This window comes from Drosophila miranda (genome assembly GCF_003369915.1).
Source record: "Drosophila miranda strain MSH22 chromosome Y unlocalized genomic scaffold, D.miranda_PacBio2.1 Contig_Y1_pilon, whole genome shotgun sequence".
NCBI lineage: Eukaryota > Metazoa > Arthropoda > Insecta > Diptera > Drosophilidae > Drosophila > Drosophila miranda.
Window position 1 is genome coordinate 11053660 of NW_022881603.1, and position 27496 is coordinate 11081155.

Here is a 27496-nt window from a genome sequence, read left to right on the forward strand (position 1 = left end):
TTAACTATGGTTTTAATAGATCTATCATACCCAGAGGGGAACTGCAGGGCATTCAGGTTCCAGCCGAGCTTGCAGAGCGAGTCCGACAGTCGGAAGATATCAAACACATTCGATCCAAAGGCAATGACGGAAGTGGCTGGCTTGCCAAACACAAACAGGCCATCGATGTCGCGAACACTGTGGAGTTTCGATAAGGTCAGCCGTAGTCCAAGTGCATTCGTACCCAGTCTTACCCCCTCTCAATGTAGCGAGCCGTGTCTACAATGCGCTTGGTAGCCTCCAAATAGCCATCGTAGCCGAAGCTCATCATGGTGGCCCAGCAGGCGGCGATGATGCCTCCGGCACGGGAACCATTTACAGTGGGTGAGCCGTAGACGCCGCCTGGCCATTCGGTGGTCACTGTGAACTGGTGATCCTTGAACTTCTTCTCAGAGTACAGGATCACCGACGATCCCTTTGGAGCAAATCCGTATTTGTGCGTGTCGGCAGAGATGCTGGTTACGCCCTTAACGTCAAAGTCAAAGGGACGCAGCTTGTAGTCGGCATTGCGGACCAGTGCCACCACAAAGCTCCCCAGGCAGGCGTCTACGTGGACGGGAATGTCGTACTTTACGCCCAGAGCGGCGATGGCTTCGATGTCGTCGATAGTGCCGTAGGGGAAATTGGGAGCAGAGCCAACCAGCTGGAGCGGCATAAGGCTAGAATTAGTGGGGATAAATTGGGGAAACATGGGTCAATCCTCACCAGAATGGTGTTCCTATTGATGGCACGCTTGAACTTCTTCATGTCGACCTCGAAGGTCTCCGGATCGACGTCCACAGATCTCACATGGATGTTGAAGTATTGGCCACCCTTGTCGAAGGCCGCATGCGCGGTGCGTGGCACGACTATGTTCGGCCTGGTGATTCCCTTGTACTCGCGAGCGTAGTCCCGGTATGCCTTCATGGCCATCACAATGGACTCGGTGCCGCCGGTTGTCATGGTGCCGCAGCTGTCGTTGCTTCCATGGAACAGATTGCAGGCCATACGCACCACCTCGGCCTCCATTTTGCAGACGCCCGGGAAGAGGTCCGCATGGAGGGGATTCGTGTACGACGCCTTGCCATACACCTCCGTCACGAGCTGCACCAGCTCCGGGTTGTAGCCGTACACGGCACCGGAGACGCGACCGTCGCGCCATTCGTAGTGACCTGTCTTTAGATGGTCGTCCACCAGCTTCAGGATCACCTCCTTGCTCAGACCCTTCTCGGGCAGCGTCACCGTGTATGTGAGGTGTGCGTTGCTCTCCTTGATCGCCGATTCGAAGTCATTGTTGGCCTTGGTAAGCTCCGCCTCCACCTGTCGCCGAACTGCGGGTATTTTCTTGGCGATCCTGAAGAACTGCCGCCTGCCACGCGTGTAGAGACCTGCAACAAACAAAGCGATGGAGGAATGATCGCCTGATCAACTAATTTCAATATTCCCCTATCGAATAACCTAATGCATGCTTATCTAAAGGCGTATCGAACCATGAAATAAAATGATGAATCATTTTATAATGAGAATGTGTCGATCGGTAGTCGCTGGAACACGATAGCATATCGTGGAAGCCAGACAGGTGTAACAGTTCCACGATATATTTCTATCCGTGAGTAGGGGATGGATTGGAGGGGATGTCGAGGTCACGGCCGGGGGGGACTCTTTGGTTCCGTGCTCATTCGGTAACTTGGGGGGGGGGGAGGGGGGGGGGGGTTTTCGTTTGACCGCGTCTCGACTCCTACTACATAAACTTTACATTTTTTAGAATCCCGTGACTCTACCGGGAGCGAACTCCGAAAACAACACTATGCCTATTCCGAGCATAACGGACATTAAATGGCACAATCATAGGGCGTACCCGAAAAGTACTAGTGGCTTTCGTCGGCGTGTTCCAAACTCTCGCGGGCGTGAGGTCTTGCGATGGAAGTCGACCCACACGATTCTATACCCACCCTTCCATGATTTCCATTGGTGCGAAGGTTCTGGAAATCCCTAAAATTCTTACCCTACCCCATTACGTCACCCTGTCCCATGGAAATTATAAGTCTACTCCATGTTCATTGCTAATAACATTCAATATATTTCGTTGTACTTCATCATAGACATGTTGCTTCAATCAAAAACTAGCAAACCAAGTTTCACTTCCAAAAATAACACAAGTATTGAACTACAATCAGCAGGCAACTCAAAAAAAAATTTTAGTGGAATGAAAAAAAAGTAGGAGGCTTAATCCCTAAGGAAGAAAAAAAATTTATAGATATAGGTATATATAAACGGTGGAGTATAAATAGAAAAGATAGGAATATAATATAGGATATTCGAAATAAGTAAATTAGGTATGTATAAAGGAAAAAAAATAAAAATCAAAAAAATTTTCAAAAGCAGCGGGGGTCATACCAGCGATCAGCAATGGTGAGCCAAAACGAAATTTAATTAAACATTATAAATTTATTTATTTTTTTTTTCCGGGTTGAGGAGATTTTTTTTTCTATGTTGGTTAGTGTATGGCTTGGCTACGTTTCCATGCATTAAAAGAATGCAGGTAATGCGAGCAAGGCAAGCTTAGCAGAATGGGCACCAAAAAGACCGAAAAGCTTCGAGCGTGTGGAACGCAAGCGTTGCGCTCTCTTATCAGCAGCGGCTGGCCGCTGCGCATGCGTTTTAGATTTTGACGAAGACAGGCGCAAAGGAGAAAATTGAAATTGGGTAACTTACGGCTTTAATACAGTGGTCCCTCGCTGAAAGGCGCCTTTCGTTGTGGAGCTGTGGAAACCATGTTAATGTGTGCCCAGGGCGGAGGGGGATTGGTAAATAGGGGGGGTATGAAAAAGGTTTTTTTTTTTTTTGTTTTTTTTTTTTTTGCAGTCTTTTAATGATTAAGTTTTTCGGTCTCCAACCCGCAAAAAAATAAATTCCGTTTTGGGAACTTTCACATTCCCGCCTATCGACGTAGGACTGTGACGCAGAGTTAAGGAAAGTTACATAGCCATATAAGTGCTCAGAAGGAACACAAAAAAAAAATTACAATTAAAACTACACTATGCTACGAAATCTGGGTCCGGATCCGTGGCGGCGTCTTCTAGGCCGTCGCAGACAGCTAGTTAGCGCCGCATAGGGGGGGGTGATCTCTATGCCCTCTATGCCCTCTATGCGCGTACGTTAGATATGGCGCAAGGGTTATGGCCGGTGGAGGTTATGTCGCCGGGCAGGTGGATGCTTCAACGACTCCAAAAGGGAAAAAAAAATCTCGGCCCCACACCAAGGTCGACTCCGAAGAGTACTCCCGTCAAGGGTGGGAGTTTGGTGTGGGTGGGGCAGAACTTTGGGAGAGCCGGGTGGCTACCGCTCGGGGCCAGGGCCCTATGGGCGAAACAGAACCAAAACCACGAGGGCTAAGAAAAAAATCTAACTTTTCCCTACAGGGCACTTTAACATACCAGTTTTTCGGACTTTTCCACGGACACGAGCGTTGGGTTCTCCTGGCAGAGCTGCGGGACGCACGGGTTTGCAACAAGAACAACACTTGCTGGCGAGGCGAGGCAAATATGCACTTTTCGCCAGGGTAGTTTCTTGCCAGTTTTCTCGGCGCACGGTTATTAATTTTCGCCCGATTTTTGCGGCGCGCCCACCGTGTGGGATTTTCCCCGTTCCGTTTTATTTCTTTTCGGTTTGTCTTTGTGGCACTTATTTGGGTTACTTTTCTTTTGTTTTGGGCGTACACGTGGTCGATTTAGGTATATATTTGCTACCGACGCGGAGATAGCCACCGGCTGCACAGATTCAAATTTTCGAAAGAGAACGTTCTGGTGCTTTTGCACTGCTTAAATAAGAGCTTACCGATCTTAAAGCTCGGCTTCGAAAGCTCCGTTGCGATGCGCTGCACAGCACTTACGGCAGCTCAGCTCAGCTGTTCCCTACCTCGAGCTTGCTTGCACCCACCCCACTATACTATGCCCTGCAGCGATAATTGGCCCAAGGTTATTGCGGGAATCAGGATCGAATGTCTTTCGCATGAAAGGTTCCTATTTCTCGGCCCTGCAGATTTTCCAGGAGGTAGAAACAATTACCCAGTTTTTTCCGCACGCGACATTTCAGAAATTTAGGAGCCAATTTGGCATTAAAATTTTGCGTGAATTTGCTCAAGGAAAAATTTCGGTGAAATACTTCCTGACCTTCTCGGAACGACACAGGCTTGGCTCGTAAATTGTATTGAGCAACGTTGCGCTCATACGCTTTCTTAATATTGCCCTGTATATCTTTTCGAATTAGAGCTAAATTGTCTGACCTAGCTACCGGGACAACGGGTTCTTCCAGCAAGTCTAAATCCTTCAGAAGCTTATAATCCGTCCCATGAGTGAGCATATCTAAGCCAAACAGGGCTCGATATGGTGAACAACCTAAGGACTGATGTAGTGACGATCGCAGCGAACAAGATATACTTGAGAGATGCTGATCCCAGTATGTCTGATCCTGCTGAAGATATGCTCGCACGGCAGCTAACAATGAACGATTTACTCGTTCCGCCGCATTACTTTGGGGAGAGTATAGTGCCGTGTACATATGTTTAATTCCCAGCTGTGTCAAGAATGCGTTGAATTCTGTAGCTTTGAATTGTTTTCCATTGTCGCTAACAATAGTTTCAGGCACCCCATATGCATGAAAGATATGCTTTAGCAGAAATTCTTGGATTACTACGGAAGTAAATTTGTTCAGGGGGTGTAGCCAATGGTATTTACTGAAGTGATCTAAAACAATTAGCAAACCAACATGTCCATTTTTGCTGCGTGGATAAGGTCCAAGCAGATCTATGTATAATCGTTGAAATGGTCGACAAGTTGGTATGTGGTTTCCCATGGGTGGCCGCAGAGTATAATTAGGAGCTTTGCATGCTTTGCACACCTCACAACTACGAATATACTCTCGAACATCTTTAGCTAAGCCGGGCCAAAACAGACTTCTTCGAACTTTTTCTATGGTCTTTTGCATGCCGGCATGCGCTGAAGTAGGATTGTCATGAGCTTGTTTAAGAACGTCGGTCTTCAATCTTCGACTGTCTTGCTCCGCCTTTTTATCTGAGTGTTCGGTTCGAATGTACAGAAATTGGTCGATAATCTTCAGATCGGGCAGTTGAGAGGAATTTTTCTGATACTGTTCTTTTAACTGTTGGTAGCTCTCATCCTGAAAGGCATCGGATTCGAGATCTATCACAGGACTCATCACTACTGCGGATACTTCAGGTTCATGTAATCGGGAAAGAGCATCGGGGACAATGTGATCTTTTCCTTTTCGGTGCGATATCGAGAATTTAAATTGCTGCAATCTAAAAATCCATCGAGCTAACCTCCCCGACACGTTTTGCTGGCGCATTAGCCACAACAAACTGGAATGATCAGTAACCACTTCGAATTCCTGCAGTTCCAGATAGCAACGGAATTTTTCGATGGCCAGAATTACGGCCAAGCACTCGCGCTCCGTAACGCTATAGTTACGTTGCGCACGACTTAGTTTTTTCGACATAAACGCTATTGGCTTTTCCTGCAGATCCACCAATTGCACGAGCACGGCTCCTATACCAAAATCACTAGCATCACAGTGGAGGAAAAATTTCTGTTCGAAGTCTGGGTTTTCGAGCACTGGAGCAGAAGTCAACACGGTTTTTAAAGAGTCCATTGCGACTTGTGCTTCCGGGGTCCAAATAAATTTCTTTTTTTTGGAAAGAAGCTCGGTGATAGGACAGGATAGCTCAGAGAAATTCTGGATGAATCTCCGGTACCAGCCACAGACCCCAAGAAAGCCGCGAACCTGTTTTAGATTCCTTGGCGGTGGCCAGTTCACTATACAAGCTACTTTGGAGGGATCAGTGCAAATACCTCCATTACTGATGACGTATCCAAGATAATTTACGCTGGTGACACAGAACTGACTCTTCTTAATATTCAGAGTCAGGTTGGCTTTTCTGAACTGTTCAGCGAGTCGTACCAGCACGGCTAGATGGGAAGAGAAATCTGCTGATACGATGCAGAGATCGTCCAAGTATCCAAAGACGCAGTAACGCAAATCCGGGGGAATGATCTCATCCATCAAACGACACATAGTGGATGGAGCGTTACACAGGCCAAAAGGCATAACCTTAAACTGATATAAAGGCCTTCCCGGGACCGTAAAAGCAGTTAGTGACTTGGAATCCTCAGAGAGTTCGATCTGCCAATATGCATCTTTTAGGCCCAGCTTGGTTATGATATTTGCCTTGGGCAACCGGGCAAAAATACCATCGATACTTGGTAATGGGTAGGCATCCTTACGGGTGACTTCATTCAGTCTTCGAGCATCGAGACACAGACGGACTTTGTTGGGCTTGAGAACCAGTCGCATTGGCGAACTCCAAGCACTGGATGACGGTTCGATAACGCCTAGTTGGAGCATGCGATCTACCTCAGCATAAAGCAACTTTTCCACCGCTGGGCTAACCGGGTAAAAGCGTTGTTTTACGGGGGCGGCCTGACCTACATCGATATGATGCTTAAGCAAGGCCGTACGCCCTAGTCCCTCCGTCGCGTTGGGAAATAACTGTTTAACTACCTCGAGTTGTTGGTTTTGCTGCCTAGTTAAAGGATACCGTAAGGGATCGGGTTCGGCTGCCTCATCGTCTTTCGAGCTTATCTCGACAGCTGCAATGATGTCTGGGGCCAGCGAAAAGGATCTCCAAAAATCGTGACCTAGGATTAGATTTTGTGTCAGGGATGGAATTATATATAACTTCATGGGTTTCTCGATAGTTCGATAACGCATGATGACATTTAATACCAGTATCTGTTGACTTTGGCCATCTGCAGTTTTTGCAGTGGCTTTTATTAGCTTATATTCAGAAAAGGATGAAAAATCAGTCTGAGCTACTTCAGCACCTATACAGCTGATACTTGCGCCGGTGTCTAACAGCCCCTGTTCTGTTCGACACAGAAAGGATACTTCGGCATAACTGCGCATATCCTTGGGACTATTAATAATAGGGGAAACTAACAGTCTACGGTTATTTTTGACATTATCATAATATTTTCTTAAACGCTGGATTCGTTTTGGGGCTTCATGTGGTTTTTCATTAAAAATTCTGTTTCGAACCTCTAAATATTTATGAATCCGTTCGGGATAGGGTAAAAACCGACAACTTCTCTTTACGATCGTATTCGTTTCCTTTCTTTTCTCACAACAAGAAGCCAAACTCTTCTTGTCTCGCTCTAAGTCAACGGGCAAGATTAATGGTGGTTTTTTGGGGGCATCCGGCTGTTGTTGGATGCACCCTTCTGACGGTTTTCCGAAGCTCTACGAATGCATGTTTGGCACTGCGGCTTATAGACATTCGGAGCTCCACAGCCGTAACAAAATATCCGCCTATTTGCCATACAATTTTCCCACACATGTCCAAGCTCCTCACAATTCCAACAAGAACGCTTAGCCGTCGAACTTTGAATGGCCTCTACGCTGATATCCTCATACTCTTCTTGATCGCTTTTAGTGCGCGATTCCTCCAGACTATGTATCGAACGGCGGCCGACCGGTGGCCGAGACTTGTCAGATTTCTGTAACTCCTGCACTAGATTTTCCTGCATCTGTACTAATCTTCTCAATTGACCAACTGAGCTAATGGACTGATATAAGATTTTGTGACGGGTTTCGGGAAGCAAATTTGCTTTTAATATTTCTATTAATTCCTCTTCCGCCATTTTAATGCCAAATTTATCTATAAGACCAGCCACGGCGTCGTGAAAAGCGACGAAGGGTTCTCCGACGTGTTGCTTTCGAGCTCGAATCAATTCCTTGCTCATAAACTCCGAACGATAGTCTTTATATTGTTGTCTAAGAGCTGCACAAAATTCTGTCCAAACGATGCGATCTACCTGCTTGTGGTATCTCCAATACCAATCGCGCGCTTTGCCAACCAGCAAGATGTGCAAATGTTTGCAAAGGCCGAGAAAATCGCTATCCAAGGTTTCATCGGTTAATGTTTTGACTCGGTAAATGAATTCTTCTACCCCTAAACCTTCGGTAGAACCATCAAAAGGAACATTCCACTTTTGCATAATGTTGGCCGTCTTGGCCGTTCGCAGGCTAGTCATGCTGTTTATACATGAAACTGGTGTGGACTGCGGACTCGCTGGCGGCTGAATCTGCAAAGTGGATATGGCTCTGGCCACAGTGCGCTCAATTATCTGTTGGAGGACATCCAAGTCCAACCCCTGGCTTAGAGGGGCTGTCCGTGCGTTGGTTGCTTCCCAAGGGCTAGAGTGAGTGGCGACATTAGCTGACGGAGCTTCAGTCTGGTTGGAGCTACGGCTAGCATCCAATCCCGACAAACACACTACTGCCGGACCGGAAGATCGACCTGGCGGGAACTTCGGGACCTGCTTTTTGGCTGGTGCTCGAGTTCTTTTGGAACGAGTTGGCCTAGTGGTTCGTTCTACCGGGACTGAACCTACAGTTGGAATTTGGCTCAATTGGGTATTCTTGCCATTTCCTCGGATATCTTTCCCGTCTCTGGCTGAAAATGTCCATTTGCCGGGGTCTGTACGACCTCCAAAGCTTTGGCAAGACTTCGAGTAGTAATTCCCGAGGGACCGGGTAATTCTGTTGGTTCCGGCTGCGGCTTGTTTGGAGAACAATTGCCAACAACTAGTTTTGCTTGCGATAACGTACATACTCGGCTACAGTTCGGACAATCATCGTGATGAGGGAACCATTCTTCCAGACATGCTTTATGGAAAACGTGATTGCACGGAGTACAAAAACACGGCTGAGTATTGGACATTTCGGAGCAACAAATGCCGCAAAAGTTTTCCGAACTCAGCGGATTGTTTTGCTGAGGACTATGTCGCAGCGGCATTTTTTATAAGATTTTTTTATTTTTATTTTTTTTTACTATATTCTACCAAATTTTTCATAGGGTGACATTTAATGGGTGACATAATAAGATAGGGATAGGAGTTGCGAATCTTTGGAACAGCGACAAAAGAATTGATTTGGTTTGGGCTATGGTTTCTAATTTGCATTGTCTTAGTATCAGTGCACTGGTTTAAGTGTCCACATATGATTCGGCAAGGATACGCAAGCAGCATACGCGCTAGTTCCAGACAACCATATGCGGCCACCGCTGCCGCTGGAATAATACCCGCCAATGGTAAGGGTATGAGTGAAGACCAAATCTGGGACCGCCATCTCTGTGCTTCCATCACCCGTACAGGGATAATCAGTACTGATATCCGGCCGAAACCAAATATGCAATATTCTGCAATTGTATGCAACCGTATGCTATGCGCAAAGAGTAACAATACCAAATCCGAATCAACCTCACAATTCAATCTATTGAAACTAATATCCGCTGAATTAACTGTAGCTTGGAGGACGCGACCTAAACCAATCTCGCTTGTTCGGTATGAATACGCAAGCAGCATATATACACATTCCAGACAACAAGTTTGACTAGCCCGACAGGATGCGTCAACATGGGAACTACTTTCTCAATTCCGGATGATCACTTAAGCTTCCCTTCGTCGTAGACTCGACGACTTCCCCATAAAACTCAGAGGAACAACCAGTATTAGGATCCAAGCAGAATCCGCAATATTCTGAAATTGTATCGGAGCAATGACCAGATCGTTTAGAGAAAACTAAAGTCAGCATTAAGCATATGAATACAAACGAGCAATAGGTGGGACGAGCCAATAGCTGATTTTGTTGCTAAAGTTACCAATACTTTTTACTGTCACTATAACTTTGACTAGGGACCCACGTTGGGCGCCAAAAATTTATGTAACAACGTTACACCCTCGCGTCCAACTGGGTATAGACAGTAGATAGCATTGAAAAAAAAAACCTGCCCCACGTTGGGCGCTAAAAATTTATGTAACAGTTCCACGATATATTTCTATCCGTGAGTAGGGGATGGATTGGAGGGGATGTCGAGGTCACGGCCGGGGGGGGATTCTTTGGTTCCGTGCTCATTCGGTAACTTGGGGGGGGGGGGTTCGTTTGACCGCGTCTCGACTCCTACTACATAAACTTTAAATTTTTTAGAATCCCGGGACTCTACCGGGAGCGAACTCCGAAAACAACACTATGACTATTCCGAGCATAACGGACATTAAATGGCACAATCATAGGGCGTACCCGAAAAGTACTAGTGGCTTTCGTCGGCGTGTTCCAAACTCTCGCGGGCGTGAGGTCTTGCGATGGAAGTCGACCCACACGATTCTATACCCACCCTTCCATGATTTCCAGTGGTGCGAAGGTTCTGGAAATCCCTAAAATTCTTACCCTACCCCATTACGTCACCCTGTCCCTTGGAAATTATAAGTCTACTCCATGTTCATTGCTAATAACATTCAATATATTTCGTTGTACTTCATCATAGACATGTTGCTTCAATCAAAAACTAGCAAACCAAGTTTTACTTCCAAAAATAACACAAGTATTGAACTACATTCAGCAGGCAACTCAAAAAAAATTTTAGTGGAATGAAAAAAAAATAGGAGGCTTAATCCCTAAGAAGGAAAAAAAATTTATAGATATAGGTATATATAAACGGTGGAGTATAAATAGAAAAGATAGGAATATAATATAGGATATTCGAAATAAGTAAATTAGGTATGTATAAAGGAAAAAAAATAAAAATCAAAAAAATTTTCAAAAGCAGCGGGGGTCATACCAGCGATCAGCAATGGTGAGCCAAAACGAAATTTAATTAAACAGTATAAATTTATTTATTTTTTTTTCCGGGCTGAGGAGATTTTTTTTCTATGTTGGTTAGTGTATGGCTTGGCTACGTTTCCATGCATTAAAAGAATGCAGGTAATGCGAGCAAGGCAAGCTTAGCAGAATGGGCACCGAAAAGACCGAAAAGCTTCGAGCGTGTGGAACGCAAGCGTTGCGCTCTCTTATCAGCAGCGGCTGGCCGCTGCGCATGCGTTTTAGATTTTGACGAAGACAGGCGCAAAGAAGAAAATTGAAATTGGGTAACTTACGGCTTTAATACAGTGGTCCCTCGCTGAAAGGCGCCTTTCGTTGTGGAGCTGTGGAAACCATGTTAATGTGTGCCCAGGGCGGAGGGGGATTGGTAAATAGGGGGGGTATGAAAAAGGTTTTTTTTTTGTTTTTTTTTTTTTTTGTAGTCTGTTACTTTATGATTAAGTTTTTCGGTCTCCAACCCGCAAAAAAATAAATTCCGTTTTGGGAACTTTCACATTCCCGCCTATCGAGGTAGGACTGTGACGCAGAGTTAAGGAAAGTTACATAGTCATATAAGTGCTCAGAAGGAACAAAAAAAAAAAAAAATTACAATTAAAACTACACTATGCTACGAAATCTGGGTCCGGATCCGTGGCGGCGTCTTCTAGGCCGTCGCAGACAGCGAGTTAGCGGCGCATAGGGGGGGGGGATCTCTATGCCCTCTTTGCCCTCTATGCGCGTACGTTAGATATGGCGCAAGGGTTATGGCCGGTGGTGGTTATGTCGCCGGGCAGGTGGATGCTTCAACGACTCCAAAAGGGAAAAAAAAATCTCGGCCCCACACCAAGGTCGACTCCGAAGAGTACTCCCGTCAAGGGTGGGAGTTTGGTGTGGGTGGGGCAGAACTTTGGGAGAGCCGGGTGGCTACCGCTCGGGGCCAGGGCCCTATGGGCGAAACAGAACCAAAACCACGAGGGCTAAGAAAAAAATCTAACTTTTCCCTACAGGGCACTTTAACATACCAGTTTTTCGGACTTTTCCACGGAGAAACGAGCGTTGGGTTCTCCTGGCAGAGCTGCGGGACGCACGGGTTTGCAACAAGAACAACACTTGCTGGCGAGGCGAGGCAAATATGCACTTTTCGCCAGGGTAGTTTCTTGCCAGTTTTCTCGGCGCACGGTTATTAATTTTCGCCCGATTTTTGCGGCGCGCCCACCGTGTGGGATTTTCCCCGTTCCGTTTTATTTCTTTTCGGTTTGTCTTTGTGGCACTTATTTGGGTTACTTTTCTTTTCTTTTGGGCTTACACGTGGTCGGTTTAGGTATATATTTGCTACCGACGCGGAGATAGCCACCGGCTGCACAGATTCAAATTTTCGAAAGAGAACGTTCTGGTGCTTTTGCACTGCTTAAATAAGAGCTTACCGATCTTAAAGCTCGGCTTCGAAAGCTCCGTTGCGATGCGCTGCACAGCACTTACGGCAGCTCAGCTCAGCTGTTCCCTACCTCGAGCTTGCTTGCACCCACCCCACTATACTATGCCCTGCAGCGATAATTGGCCCAAGGTTATTGCATGCGATATCCGAGCACCATAGCGATAACCTATTTTGAATCGGTATTGTCCAACCGCAACCGTTACACCACCCGATAATATGCCACCGTTAGACGGAATATTAGCAGGAAACAGGATCGAATGTCTTTCGCATGAAAGGTTCCTATTTCTCGGCCCTGCAGATTTTCCAGGAGGTAGAAACAATTACCCAGTTTTTTCCGCACGCGACATTTCAGAAATTTAGAAGCCAATTTGGCATTAAAATTTTGCGTGAATTTGCTCAAGGAAAAATTTCGGTGAAATACTTCCTGACCTTCTCGGAACGACACAGGCTTGGCTCGTAAATTGTATTGAGCAACGTTGCGCTCATACGCTTTCTTAATATTGCCCTGTATATCTTTTCGAATTAGAGCTAAATTGTCTGACCTAGCTACCGGGACAACGGGTTCTTCCAGCAAGTCTAAATCCTTCAGAAGCTTATAATCCGTCCCATGAGTGAGCATATCTAAGCCAAACAGGGCTCGATATGGTGAACAACCTAAGGACTGATGTAGTGACGATCGCAGCGAACAAGATATACTTGAGAGATGCTGATCCCAGTATGTCTGATCCTGCTGAAGATATGCTCGCACGGCAGCTAACAATGAACGATTTACTCGTTCCGCCGCATTACTTTGGGGAGAGTATAGTGCCGTGTACATATGTTTAATTCCCAGCTGTGTCAAGAATGCGTTGAATTCTGTAGCTTTGAATTGTTTTCCATTGTCGCTAACAATAGTTTCAGGCACCCCATATGCATGAAAGATATGCTTTAGCAGAAATTCTTGGATTACTACGGAAGTAAATTTGTTCAGGGGGTGTAGCCAATGGTATTTACTGAAGTGATCTAAAACAATTAGCAAACCAACATGTCCATTTTTGCTGCGTGGATAAGGTCCAAGCAGATCTATGTATAATCGTTGAAATGGTCGACAAGTTGGTATGTGGTTTCCCATGGGTGGCCGCAGAGTATAATTAGGAGCTTTGCATGCTTTGCACACCTCACAACTACGAATATACTCTCGAACATCTTTAGCTAAGCCGGGCCAAAACAGACTTCTTCGAACTTTTTCTATGGTCTTTTGCATGCCGGCATGCGCTGAAGTAGGATTGTCATGAGCTTGTTTAAGAACGTCGGTCTTCAATCTTCGACTGTCTTGCTCCGCCTTTTTATCTGAGTGTTCGGTTCGAATGTACAGAAATTGGTCGATAATCTTCAGATCGGGCAGTTGAGAGGAATTTTTCTGATACTGTTCTTTTAACTGTTGGTAGCTCTCATCCTGAAAGGCATCGGATTCGAGATCTATCACAGGACTCATCACTACTGCGGATACTTCAGGTTCATGTAATCGGGAAAGAGCATCGGGGACAATGTGATCTTTTCCTTTTCGGTGCGATATCGAGAATTTAAATTGCTGCAATCTAAAAATCCATCGAGCTAACCTCCCCGACACGTTTTGCTGGCGCATTAGCCACAACAAACTGGAATGATCAGTAACCACTTCGAATTCCTGCAGTTCCAGATAGCAACGGAATTTTTCGATGGCCAGAATTACGGCCAAGCACTCGCGCTCCGTAACGCTATAGTTACGTTGCGCACGACTTAGTTTTTTCGACATAAACGCTATTGGCTTTTCCTGCAGATCCACCAATTGCACGAGCACGGCTCCTATACCAAAATCACTAGCATCACAGTGGAGGAAAAATTTCTGTTCGAAGTCTGGGTTTTCGAGCACTGGAGCAGAAGTCAACACGGTTTTTAAAGAGTCCATTGCGACTTGTGCTTCCGGGGTCCAAATAAATTTCTTTTTTTTGGAAAGAAGCTCGGTGATAGGACAGGATAGCTCAGAGAAATTCTGGATGAATCTCCGGTACCAGCCACAGACCCCAAGAAAGCCGCGAACCTGTTTTAGATTCCTTGGCGGTGGCCAGTTCACTATACAAGCTACTTTGGAGGGATCAGTGCAAATACCTCCATTACTGATGACGTATCCAAGATAATTTACGCTGGTGACACAGAACTGACTCTTCTTAATATTCAGAGTCAGGTTGGCTTTTCTGAACTGTTCAGCGAGTCGTACCAGCACGGCTAGATGGGAAGAGAAATCTGCTGATACGATGCAGAGATCGTCCAAGTATCCAAAGACGCAGTAACGCAAATCCGGGGGAATGATCTCATCCATCAAACGACACATAGTGGATGGAGCGTTACACAGGCCAAAAGGCATAACCTTAAACTGATATAAAGGCCTTCCCGGGACCGTAAAAGCAGTTAGTGACTTGGAATCCTCAGAGAGTTCGATCTGCCAATATGCATCTTTTAGGTCCAGCTTGGTTATGATATTTGCCTTGGGCAACCGGGCAAAAATACCATCGATACTTGGTAATGGGTAGGCATCCTTACGGGTGACTTCATTCAGTCTTCGAGCATCGAGACACAGACGGACTTTGTTGGGCTTGAGAACCAGTCGCATTGGCGAACTCCAAGCACTGGATGACGGTTCGATAACGCCTAGTTGGAGCATGCGATCTACCTCAGCATAAAGCAACTTTTCCACCGCTGGGCTAACCGGGTAAAAGCGTTGTTTTACGGGGGCGGCCTGACCTACATCGATATGATGCTTAAGCAAGGCCGTACGCCCTAGTCCCTCCGTCGCGTTGGGAAATAACTGTTTAACTACCTCGAGTTGTTGGTTTTGCTGCCTAGTTAAAGGATACCGTAATGGATCGGGTTCGGCTGCCTCATCGTCTTTCGAGCTTATCTCGACAGCTGCAATAATGTCTGGGGCCAGCGAAAAGGATCTCCAAAAATCGTGACCTAGGATTAGATTTTGTGTCAGGGATGGAATTATATATAACTTCATGGGTTTCTCGATAGTTCGATAACGCATGATGACATTTAATACCCCCAGTATCTGTTGACTTTGGCCATCTGCAGTTTTTGCAGTGGCTTTTATTAGCTTATATTCAGAAAAGGATGAAAAATCAGTCTGAGCTACTTCAGCACCTATACAGCTGATACTTGCGCCGGTGTCTAAAAGCCCCTGTTCTGTTCGACACAGAAAGGATACTTCGGCATAACTGCGCATATCCTTGGGACTATTAATAATAGGGGAAACTAACAGTCTACGGTTATTTTTGACATTATCATAATATTTTCTTAAACGCTGGATTCGTTTTGGGGCTTCATGTGGTTTTTCATTAAAAATTCTGTTTCGAACCTCTAAATATTTATGAATCCGTTCGGGATAGGGTAAAAACCGACAACTTCTCTTTACGATCGTATTCGTTTCCTTTCTTTTCTCACAACAAGAAGCCAAACTCTTCTTGTCTCGCTCTAAGTCAACGGGCAAGATTAATGGTGGTTTTTTGGGGGCATCCGGCTGTTGTTGGATGCACCCTTCTGACGGTTTTCCGAAGCTCTACGAATGCATGTTTGGCACTGCGGCTTATAGACATTCGGAGCTCCTCAGCCGTAACAAAATATCCGCCTATCTGCCATACAATTTTCCCACACATGTCCAAGCTCCTCACAATTCCAACAAGAACGCTTAGCCGTCGAACTTTGAATGGCCTCTACGCTGATATCCTCATACTCTTCTTGATCGCTTTCAGGGCGCGATTCCTCCAGACTATGTATCGAACGGCGGCCGACCGGTGGCCGAGACTTGTCAGATTTCTGTAACTCCTGCACTAGATTTTCCTCAATCTGTACTAATCTTCTCAATTGACCAACTGAGCTAATGGACTTATATAAGATTTTGTGACGGGTTTCGGGAAGCAAAATTGCTTTTAATATTTCTATTAATTCCTCTTCCGCCATTTTAATGCCAAATTTATCTATAAGACCAGCCACGGCGTCGTGAAAAGCGACGAAGGGTTCTCCGACGTGTTGCTTTCGAGCTCGAATCAATTCCTTGCTCATAAACTCCGAAAGATAGTCTTTATATTGTTGTCTAAGAGCTGCACAAAATTCTGTCCAAACGATGCGATCTACCTGCTTGTGGTATCTCCAATACCAATCGCGCGCTTTGCCAACCAGCAAGATGTGCAAATGTTTGCAAAGGCCGAGAAAATCGATATCCAAGGTTTCATCGGTTAATGTTTTGACTCGGTAAATGAATTCTTCTACCCCTAAACCTTCGGTAGAACCATCAAAAGGAACATTCCACTTTTGCATAATGTTGGCCGTCTTGGCCGTTCGCAGGCTAGTCATGCTGTTTATACATGAAACTGGTGTTGGGATATTTGGCCTCGCATACCCTTCCTGCGGACTCGCTGGCGGCTGAATCTGCAAAGTGGATATGGCTCTGGCCACAGTGCGCTCAATTATCTGTTGGAGGACATCCAAGTCCAGCCCCTGGCTTAGAGGGGCTGTCCGTGCGTTGGTTGCTTCCCAAGGGCTAGAGTGAGTGGCGACATTAGCTGACGGAGCTTTAGTCTGGGTGGAGCTACGGCTAGCATCCAATCCCGACAAACACACTACTGCCGGACCGGAAGATCGACCTGGCGGGAACTTCGGGACCTGCTTTTTGGCTGGAGCTCGAGTTCTTTTGGAACGAGTTGGCCTAGTGGTTCGTTCTACCGGGACTGAACCTACAGTTGGAATTTGGCTCAATTGGGTATTCTTGCCATTTCCCTCGGATATCTTTCCCGTCTCTGGCTGAAAATGTCCATTTGCCGGGGTCTGTACGACCTCCAAAGCTTTGGCAAGACTTCGAGTAGTAATTCCCGAGGGACCGGGTAATTCTGTTGGTTCCGGCTGCGGCTTGTTTGGAGAACAATTGCCAACAACTAGTTTTGCTTGCGATAACGTACATACTCGGCTACAGTTCGGACAATCATCGTGATGAGGGAACCATTCTTCCAGACATGCTTTATGGAAAACGTGATTGCACGGAGTACAAAAACACGGCTGAGTATTGGACATTTCGGAGCAACAAATGCCGCAAAAGTTTTCCGAACTCAGCGGATTGTTTTGCTGAGGACTATGTCGCAGCGGCATTTTTTATTAGATTTTTTTATTTTTTTTTTTTTTTACTATATTCTACCAAATTTTTCCTAGGGTGACATTTAATGGGTGACATAATAAGATAGGGATAGGAGTTGCGAATCTTTGGAACAGCGACAAAAGAATTGATTTGGTTTGGGCTATGGTTTCTAATTTGCATTGTCTTAGTATCAGTGCACTGGTTTAAGTGTCCACATATGATTCGGCAAGGATACGCAAGCAGCATACGCGCTAGTTCCAGACAACCATATGCAGCCACCGCTGCCGCTGGAATAATACCCGCCAATGGTAAGGGTATGAGTGAAGACCAAATCTGGGACCGCCATCTCTGTGCTTCCATCACCCGTACAGGGACAATCAGTACTGATATCCGGCCGAAACCAAATATGCAATATTCTGCAATTGTATGCAACCGTATGCTATGCGCAAAGAGTAACAATACCAAATCCGAATCAACCTCACAATTCAATCTATTGAAACTAATATCCGCTGAATTAACTGTAGCTTGGAGGACGCGACCTAAACCAATCTCGCTTGTTCGGTATGAATACGCAAGCAGCATATATACACATTCCAGACAACAAGTTTGACTAGCCCGACAGGATGCGTCAACATGGGAACTACTTTCTCAATTCCGGATGATCACGTAAGCTTCCCTTCGTCGTAGACTCGACGACTTCCCCATAAAACTCAGAGGAACAACCAGTATTAGGATCCAAGCAGAATCCGCAATATTCTGAAATTGTATCGGAGCAATGACCAGATCGTTTAGAGAAAACTAAAGTCAGCATTAAGCATATGAATACAAACGAGCAATAGGTGGGACGAGCCAATAGCTGATTTTGTTGCTAAAGTTACCAATACTTTTTACTGTCACTATAACTTTGACTAGGGACCCACGTTGGGCGCCAAAAATTTATGTAACAACGTTACACCCTCGCGTCCAACTGGGTATAGACAGTAGATAGCATTGAAAAAAAAAAACCTGCCCCACGTTGGGCGCTAAAAATTTATGTAACAGTTCCACGATATATTTCTATCCGTGAGTAGGGGATGGATTGGAGGGGATGTCGAGGTCACGGCCGGGGGGGATTCTTTGGTTCCGTGGTCCTTCGGTAACTTGGGGGGGGGGGTTCGTTTGACCGCGTCTCGACTCCTACTACATAAACTTTAAATTTTTTAGAATCCCGGGACTCTACCGGGAGCGAACTCCGAAAACAACACTATGACTATTCCGAGCATAACGGACATTAAATGGCACAATCATAGGGCGTACCCGAAAAGTACTAGTGGCTTTCGTCGGCGTGTTCCAAACTCTCGCGGGCGTGAGGTCTTGCGATGGAAGTCGACCCACACGATTCTATACCCACCCTTCCATGATTTCCAGTGGTGCGAAGGTTCTGGAAATCCCTAAAATTCTTACCCTACCCCATTACGTCACCCTGTCCCTTGGAAATTATAAGTCTACTCCATGTTCATTGCTAATAACATTCAATATATTTCGTTGTACTTCATCATAGACATGTTGCTTCAATCAAAAACTAGCAAACCAAGTTTTACTTCCAAAAATAACACAAGTATTGAACTACATTCAGCAGGCAACTCAAAAAAAATTTTAGTGGAATGAAAAAAAAATAGGAGGCTTAATCCCTAAGAAGGAAAAAAAATTTATAGATATAGGTATATATAAACGGTGGAGTATAAATAGAAAAGATAGGAATATAATATAGGATATTCGAAATAAGTAAATTAGGTATGTATAAAGGAAAAAAAATAAAAATCAAAAAAATTTTCAAAAGCAGCGGGGGTCATACCAGCGATCAGCAATGGTGAGCCAAAACGAAATTTAATTAAACAGTATAAATTTATTTATTTTTTTTTCCGGGCTGAGGAGATTTTTTTTCTATGTTGGTTAGTGTATGGCTTGGCTACGTTTCCATGCATTAAAAGAATGCAGGTAATGCGAGCAAGGCAAGCTTAGCAGAATGGGCACCGAAAAGACCGAAAAGCTTCGAGCGTGTGGAACGCAAGCGTTGCGCTCTCTTATCAGCAGCGGCTGGCCGCTGCGCATGCGTTTTAGATTTTGACGAAGACAGGCGCAAAGAAGAAAATTGAAATTGGGTAACTTACGGCTTTAATACAGTGGTCCCTCGCTGAAAGGCGCCTTTCGTTGTGGAGCTGTGGAAACCATGTTAATGTGTGCCCAGGGCGGAGGGGGATTGGTAAATAGGGGGGGTATGAAAAAGGTTTTTTTTTTGTTTTTTTTTTTTTTTGTAGTCTGTTACTTTATGATTAAGTTTTTCGGTCTCCAACCCGCAAAAAAATAAATTCCGTTTTGGGAACTTTCACATTCCCGCCTATCGAGGTAGGACTGTGACGCAGAGTTAAGGAAAGTTACATAGTCATATAAGTGCTCAGAAGGAACAAAAAAAAAAAAAAATTACAATTAAAACTACACTATGCTACGAAATCTGGGTCCGGATCCATGGCGGCGTCTTCTAGGCCGTCGCAGACAGCGAGTTAGCGGCGCATAGGGGGGGGTGATCTCTATGCCCTCTTTGCCCTCTATGCGCGTACGTTAGATATGGCGCAAGGGTTATGGCCGGTGGTGGTTATGTCGCCGGGCAGGTGGATGCTTCAACGACTCCAAAAGGGAAAAAAAAATCTCGGCCCCACACCAAGGTCGACTCCGAAGAGTACTCCCGTCAAGGGTGGGAGTTTGGTGTGGGTGGGGCAGAACTTTGGGAGAGCCGGGTGGCTACCGCTCGGGGCCAGGGCCCTATGGGCGAAACAGAACCAAAACCACGAGGGCTAAGAAAAAAATCTAACTTTTCCCTACAGGGCACTTTAACATACCAGTTTTTCGGACTTTTCCACGGAGAAACGAGCGTTGGGTTCTCCTGGCAGAGCTGCGGGACGCACGGGTTTGCAACAAGAACAACACTTGCTGGCGAGGCGAGGCAAATATGCACTTTTCGCCAGGGTAGTTTCTTGCCAGTTTTCTCGGCGCACGGTTATTAATTTTCGCCCGATTTTTGCGGCGCGCCCACCGTGTGGGATTTTCCCCGTTCCGTTTTATTTCTTTTCGGTTTGTCTTTGTGGCACTTATTTGGGTTACTTTTCTTTTCTTTTGGGCTTACACGTGGTCGGTTTAGGTATATATTTGCTCCCGACGCGGAGATAGCCACCGGCTGCACAGATTCAAATTTTCGAAAGAGAACGTTCTGGTGCTTTTGCACTGCTTAAATAAGAGCTTACCGATCTTAAAGCTCGGCTTCGAAAGCTCCGTTGCGATGCGCTGCACAGCACTTACGGCAGCTCAGCTCAGCTGTTCCCTACCTCGAGCTTGCTTGCACCCACCCCACTATACTATGCCCTGCAGCGATAATTGGCCCAAGGTTATTGCATGCGATATCCGAGCACCATAGCGATAACCTATTTTGAATCGGTATTGTCCAACCGCAACCGTTACACCACCCGATAATATGCCACCGTTAGACGGAATATTAGCAGGAAACAGGATCGAATGTCTTTCGCATGAAAGGTTCCTATTTCTCGGCCCTGCAGATTTTCCAGGAGGTAGAAACAATTACCCAGTTTTTTCCGCACGCGTCATTTCAGAAATTTAGAAGCCAATTTGGCATTAAAATTTTGCGTGAATTTGCTCAAGGAAAAATTTCGGTGAAATACTTCCTGACCTTCTCGGAACGACACAGGCTTGGCTCGTAAATTGTATTGAGCAACGTTGCGCTCATACGCTTTCTTAATATTGCCCTGTATATCTTTTCGAATTAGAGCTAAATTGTCTGACCTAGCTACCGGGACAACGGGTTCTTCCAGCAAGTCTAAATCCTTCAGAAGCTTATAATCCGTCCCATGAGTGAGCATATCTAAGCCAAACAGGGCTCGATATGGTGAACAACCTAAGGACTGATGTAGTGACGATCGCAGCGAACAAGATATACTTGAGAGATGCTGATCCCAGTATGTCTGATCCTGCTGAAGATATGCTCGCACGGCAGCTAACAATGAACGATTTACTCGTTCCGCCGCATTACTTTGGGGAGAGTATAGTGCCGTGTACATATGTTTAATTCCCAGCTGTGTCAAGAATGCGTTGAATTCTGTAGCTTTGAATTGTTTTCCATTGTCGCTAACAATAGTTTCAGGCACCCCATATGCATGAAAGATATGCTTTAGCAGAAATTCTTGGATTACTACGGAAGTAAATTTGTTCAGGGGGTGTAGCCAATGGTATTTACTGAAGTGATCTAAAACAATTAGCAAACCAACATGTCCATTTTTGCTGCGTGGATAAGGTCCAAGCAGATCTATGTATAATCGTTGAAATGGTCGACAAGTTGGTATGTGGTTTCCCATGGGTGGCCGCAGAGTATAATTAGGAGCTTTGCATGCTTTGCACACCTCACAACTACGAATATACTCTCGAACATCTTTAGCTAAGCCGGGCCAAAACAGACTTCTTCGAACTTTTTCTATGGTCTTTTGCATGCCGGCATGCGCTGAAGTAGGATTGTCATGAGCTTGTTTAAGAACGTCGGTCTTCAATCTTCGACTGTCTTGCTCCGCCTTTTTATCTGAGTGTTCGGTTCGAATGTACAGAAATTGGTCGATAATCTTCAGATCGGGCAGTTGAGAGGAATTTTTCTGATACTGTTCTTTTAACTGTTGGTAGCTCTCATCCTGAAAGGCATCGGATTCGAGATCTATCACAGGACTCATCACTACTGCGGATACTTCAGGTTCATGTAATCGGGAAAGAGCATCGGGGACAATGTGATCTTTTCCTTTTCGGTGCGATATCGAGAATTTAAATTGCTGCAATCTAAAAATCCATCGAGCTAACCTCCCCGACACGTTTTGCTGGCGCATTAGCCACAACAAACTGGAATGATCAGTAACCACTTCGAATTCCTGCAGTTCCAGATAGCAACGGAATTTTTCGATGGCCAGAATTACGGCCAAGCACTCGCGCTCCGTAACGCTATAGTTACGTTGCGCACGACTTAGTTTTTTCGACATAAACGCTATTGGCTTTTCCTGCAGATCCACCAATTGCACGAGCACGGCTCCTATACCAAAATCACTAGCATCACAGTGGAGGAAAAATTTCTGTTCGAAGTCTGGGTTTTCGAGCACTGGAGCAGAAGTCAACACGGTTTTTAAAGAGTCCATTGCGACTTGTGCTTCCGGGGTCCAAATAAATTTCTTTTTTTTGGAAAGAAGCTCGGTGATAGGACAGGATAGCTCAGAGAAATTCTGGATGAATCTCCGGTACCAGCCACAGACCCCAAGAAAGCCGCGAACCTGTTTTAGATTCCTTGGCGGTGGCCAGTTCACTATACAAGCTACTTTGGAGGGATCAGTGCAAATACCTCCATTACTGATGACGTATCCAAGATAATTTACGCTGGTGACACAGAACTGACTCTTCTTAATATTCAGAGTCAGGTTGGCTTTTCTGAACTGTTCAGCGAGTCGTACCAGCACGGCTAGATGGGAAGAGAAATCTGCTGATACGATGCAGAGATCGTCCAAGTATCCAAAGACGCAGTAACGCAAATCCGGGGGAATGATCTCATCCATCAAACGACACATAGTGGATGGAGCGTTACACAGGCCAAAAGGCATAACCTTAAACTGATATAAAGGCCTTCCCGGGACCGTAAAAGCAGTTAGTGACTTGGAATCCTCAGAGAGTTCGATCTGCCAATATGCATCTTTTAGGTCCAGCTTGGTTATGATATCTGCCTTGGGCAACCGGGCAAAAATACCATCGATACTTGGTAATGGGTAGGCATCCTTACGGGTGACTTCATTCAGTCTTCGAGCATCGAGACACAGACGGACTTTGTTGGGCTTGAGAACCAGTCGCATTGGCGAACTCCAAGCACTGGATGACGGTTCGATAACGCCTAGTTGGAGCATGCGATCTACCTCAGCATAAAGCAACTTTTCCACCGCTGGGCTAACCGGGTAAAAGCGTTGTTTTACGGGGGCGGCCTGACCTACATCGATATGATGCTTAAGCAAGGCCGTACGCCCTAGTCCCTCCGTCGCGTTGGGAAATAACTGTTTAACTACCTCGAGTTGTTGGTTTTGCTGCCTAGTTAAAGGATACCGTAATGGATCGGGTTCGGCTGCCTCATCGTCTTTCGAGCTTATCTCGACAGCTGCAATAATGTCTGGGGCCAGCGAAAAGGATCTCCAAAAATCGTGACCTAGGATTAGATTTTGTGTCAGGGATGGAATTATATATAACTTCATGGGTTTCTCGATAGTTCGATAACGCATGATGACATTTAATACCCCCAGTATCTGTTGACTTTGGCCATCTGCAGTTTTTGCAGTGGCTTTTATTAGCTTATATTCAGAAAAGGATGAAAAATCAGTCTGAGCTACTTCAGCACCTATACAGCTGATACTTGCGCCGGTGTCTAACAGCCCCTGTTCTGTTCGACACAGAAAGGATACTTCGGCATAACTGCATATCCTTGGGACTATTAATAATAGGGGAAACTAACAGTCTACGGTTATTTTTGACATTATCATAATATTTTCTTAAACGCTGGATTCGTTTTGGGGCTTCATGTGGTTTTTCATTAAAAATTCTGTTTCGAACCTCTAAATATTTATGAATCCGTTCGGGATAGGGTAAAAACCGACAACTTCTCTTTACGATCGTATTCGTTTCCTTTCTTTTCTCACAACAAGAAGCCAAACTCTTCTTGTCTCGCTCTAAGTCAACGGGCAAGATTAATGGTGGTTTTTTGGGGGCATCCGGCTGTTGTTGGATGCACCCTTCTGACGGTTTTCCGAAGCTCTACGAATGCATGTTTGGCACTGCGGCTTATAGACATTCGGAGCTCCTCAGCCGTAACAAAATATCCGCCTATCTGCCATACAATTTTCCCACACATGTCCAAGCTCCTCACAATTCCAACAAGAACGCTTAGCCGTCGAACTTTGAATGGCCTCTACGCTGATATCCTCATACTCTTCTTGATCGCTTTCAGGGCGCGATTCCTCCAGACTATGTATCGAACGGCGGCCGACCGGTGGCCGAGACTTGTCAGATTTCTGTAACTCCTGCACTAGATTTTCCTGCATCTGTACTAATCTTCTCAATTGACCAACTGAGCTAATGGACTGATATAAGATTTTGTGACGGGTTTCGGGAAGCAAAATTGCTTTTAATATTTCTATTAATTCCTCTTCCGCCATTTTAATGCCAAATTTATCTATAAGACCAGCCACGGCGTCGTGAAAAGCGACGAAGGGTTCTCCGACGTGTTGCTTTCGAGCTCGAATCAATTCCTTGCTCATAAACTCCGAAAGATAGTCTTTATATTGTTGTCTAAGAGCTGCACAAAATTCTGTCCAAACGATGCGATCTACCTGCTTGTGGTATCTCCAATACCAATCGCGCGCTTTGCCAACCAGCAAGATGTGCAAATGTTTGCAAAGGCCGAGAAAATCGATATCCAAGGTTTCATCGGTTAATGTTTTGACTCGGTAAATGAATTCTTCTACCCCTAAACCTTCGGTAGAACCATCAAAAGGAACATTCCACTTTTGCATAATGTTGGCCGTCTTGGCCGTTCGCAGGCTAGTCATGCTGTTTATACATGAAACTGGTGTTGGGATATTTGGCCTCGCATACCCTTCCTGCGGACTCGCTGGCGGCTGAATCTGCAAAGTGGATATGGCTCTGGCCACAGTGCGCTCAATTATCTGTTGGAGGACATCCAAGTCCAGCCCCTGGCTTAGAGGGGCTGTCCGTGCGTTGGTTGCTTCCCAAGGGCTAGAGTGAGTGGCGACATTAGCTGACGGAGCTTTAGTCTGGTTGGAGCTACGGCTAGCATCCAATCCCGACAAACACACTACTGCCGGACCGGAAGATCGACCTGGCGGGAACTTCGGGACCTGCTTTTTGGCTGGAGCTCGAGTTCTTTTGGAACGAGTTGGCCTAGTGGTTCGTTCTACCGGGACTGAACCTACAGTTGGAATTTGGCTCAATTGGGTATTCTTGCCATTTCCCTCGGATATCTTTCCCGTCTCTGGCTGAAAATGTCCATTTGCCGGGGTCTGTACGACCTCCAAAGCTTTGGCAAGACTTCGAGTAGTAATTCCCGAGGGACCGGGTAATTCTGTTGGTTCCGGCTGCGGCTTGTTTGGAGAACAATTGCCAACAACTAGTTTTGCTTGCGATAACGTACATACTCGGCTACAGTTCGGACAATCATCGTGATGAGGGAACCATTCTTCCAGACATGCTTTATGGAAAACGTGATTGCACGGAGTACAAAAACACGGCTGAGTATTGGACATTTCGGAGCAACAAATGCCGCAAAAGTTTTCCGAACTCAGCGGATTGTTTTGCTGAGGACTATGTCGCAGCGGCATTTTTTATTAGATTTTTTTATTTTTTTTTTTTTTACTATATTCTACCAAATTTTTCCTAGGGTGACATTTAATGGGTGACATAATAAGATAGGGATAGGAGTTGCGAATCTTTGGAACAGCGACAAAAGAATTTATTTGGTTTGGGCTATGGTTTCTAATTTGCATTGTCTTAGTATCAGTGCACTGGTTTAAGTGTCCACATATGATTCGGCAAGGATACGCAAGCAGCATACGCGCTAGTTCCAGACAACCATATGCAGCCACCGCTGCCGCTGGAATAATACCCGCCAATGGTAAGGGTATGAGTGAAGACCAAATCTGGGACCGCCATCTCTGTGCTTCCATCACCCGTACAGGGACAATCAGTACTGATATCCGGCCGAAACCAAATATGCAATATTCTGCAATTGTATGCAACCGTATGCTATGCGCAAAGAGTAACAATACCAAATCCGAATCAACCTCACAATTCAATCTATTGAAACTAATATCCGCTGAATTAACTGTAGCTTGGAGGACGCGACCTAAACCAATCTCGCTTGTTCGGTATGAATACGCAAGCAGCATATATACACATTCCAGACAACAAGTTTGACTAGCCCGACAGGATACGTCAACATGGGAACTACTTTCTCAATTCCGGATGATCACGTAAGCTTCCCTTCGTCGTAGACTCGACGACTTCCCCATAAAACTCAGAGGAACAACCAGTATTAGGATCCAAGCAGAATCCGCAATATTCTGAAATTGTATCGGAGCAATGACCAGATCGTTTAGAGAAAACTAAAGTCAGCATTAAGCATATGAATACAAACGAGCAATAGGTGGGACGAGCCAATAGCTGATTTTGTTGCTAAAGTTACCAATACTTTTTACTGTCACTATAACTTTGACTAGGGACCCACGTTGGGCGCCAAAAATTTATGTAACAACGTTACACCCTCGCGTCCAACTGGGTATAGACAGTAGATAGCATTGAAAAAAAAACCTGCCCCACGTTGGGCGCCAAATATTTATGTAACAACGTTACACCCTCGCGTCCAACTGGGTATAGACAGTAGCTAGCATTGAAAAAAAAACCTGCCCCACGTTGGGCGCCAAAAATTTATGTAACAGTTCCACGATATATTTCTATCCGTGAGTAGGGGATGGATTGGAGGGGATGTCGAGGTCACGGCCGGGGGGGATTCTTTGGTTCCGTGCTCATTCGGTAACTTGGGGGGGGGGGGGGGGGGGGTACGTTTGACCGCGTCTCGACTCCTACTACATAAACTTTAAATTTTTTAGAATCCCGTGACTCTACATCCGTCCGGGAGCGAACTCCGAAAACAACACTATGCCTATTCCGAGCATAACGGACATTAAATGGCACAATCATAGGGCGTACCCGAAAAGTACTAGTGGCTTTCGTCGGCGTGTTCCAAACTCTCGCGGGCGTGAGGTCTTGCGATGGAAGTCGACCCACACGATTCTATACCCACCCTTCCATGATTTCCAGTGGTGCGAAGGTTCTGGAAATCCCTAAAATTCTTACCCTACCCCATTACGTCACCCTGTCCCTTGGAAATTATAAGTCTACTCCATGTTCATTGCTAATAACATTCAATATATTTCGTTGTACTTCATCATAGACATGTTGCTTCAATCAAAAACTAGCAAACCACCAAGTTTCACTTCCAAAAATAACACAAGTATTGAACTACAATCAGCAGGCAACTCAAAAAAAAATTTTAG

The 27496-nt window shown here is 45.5% G+C and overlaps 3 protein-coding genes across 3 annotated transcripts in view; 1 reads left to right on the forward strand and 2 right to left on the reverse strand.

The window, feature by feature from the left end:
• LOC117191958 (putative helicase mov-10-B.2) overlaps nucleotides 1-27496 on the forward strand; it is an 83721-nt gene that overhangs the window by 39898 nt on the left and 16327 nt on the right. The gene's annotated exons all lie outside the window — the stretch shown is intronic.
• The window catches only part of LOC117191962 (sphingosine-1-phosphate lyase-like), a 31131-nt gene that overhangs the window by 543 nt on the left and 3092 nt on the right, over nucleotides 1-27496 (reverse strand). Inside the window, exons 3-5 of the mRNA XM_033396704.1 lie at nucleotides 745-1406; nucleotides 234-682; nucleotides 31-177 (exon numbers count right to left, since the gene is read on the reverse strand). Coding sequence (XP_033252595.1) covers nucleotides 31-177; nucleotides 234-682; nucleotides 745-1406 — 1258 coding nt within the window. The remainder of the gene's footprint in view (nucleotides 1-30; nucleotides 178-233; nucleotides 683-744; nucleotides 1407-27496) is intronic.
• LOC117191964 lies at nucleotides 7254-25777 on the reverse strand. The gene is made up of 2 exons (XM_033396705.1): nucleotides 24991-25777; nucleotides 7254-8146 (listed from the first exon to the last, which is right to left on the reverse strand). The coding sequence occupies exons 1-2, from the start codon at nucleotides 25760-25762 to the stop codon at nucleotides 7269-7271; spliced, it is 1650 nt and encodes a 549-aa protein (XP_033252596.1). The 5' UTR covers nucleotides 25763-25777; the 3' UTR covers nucleotides 7254-7268.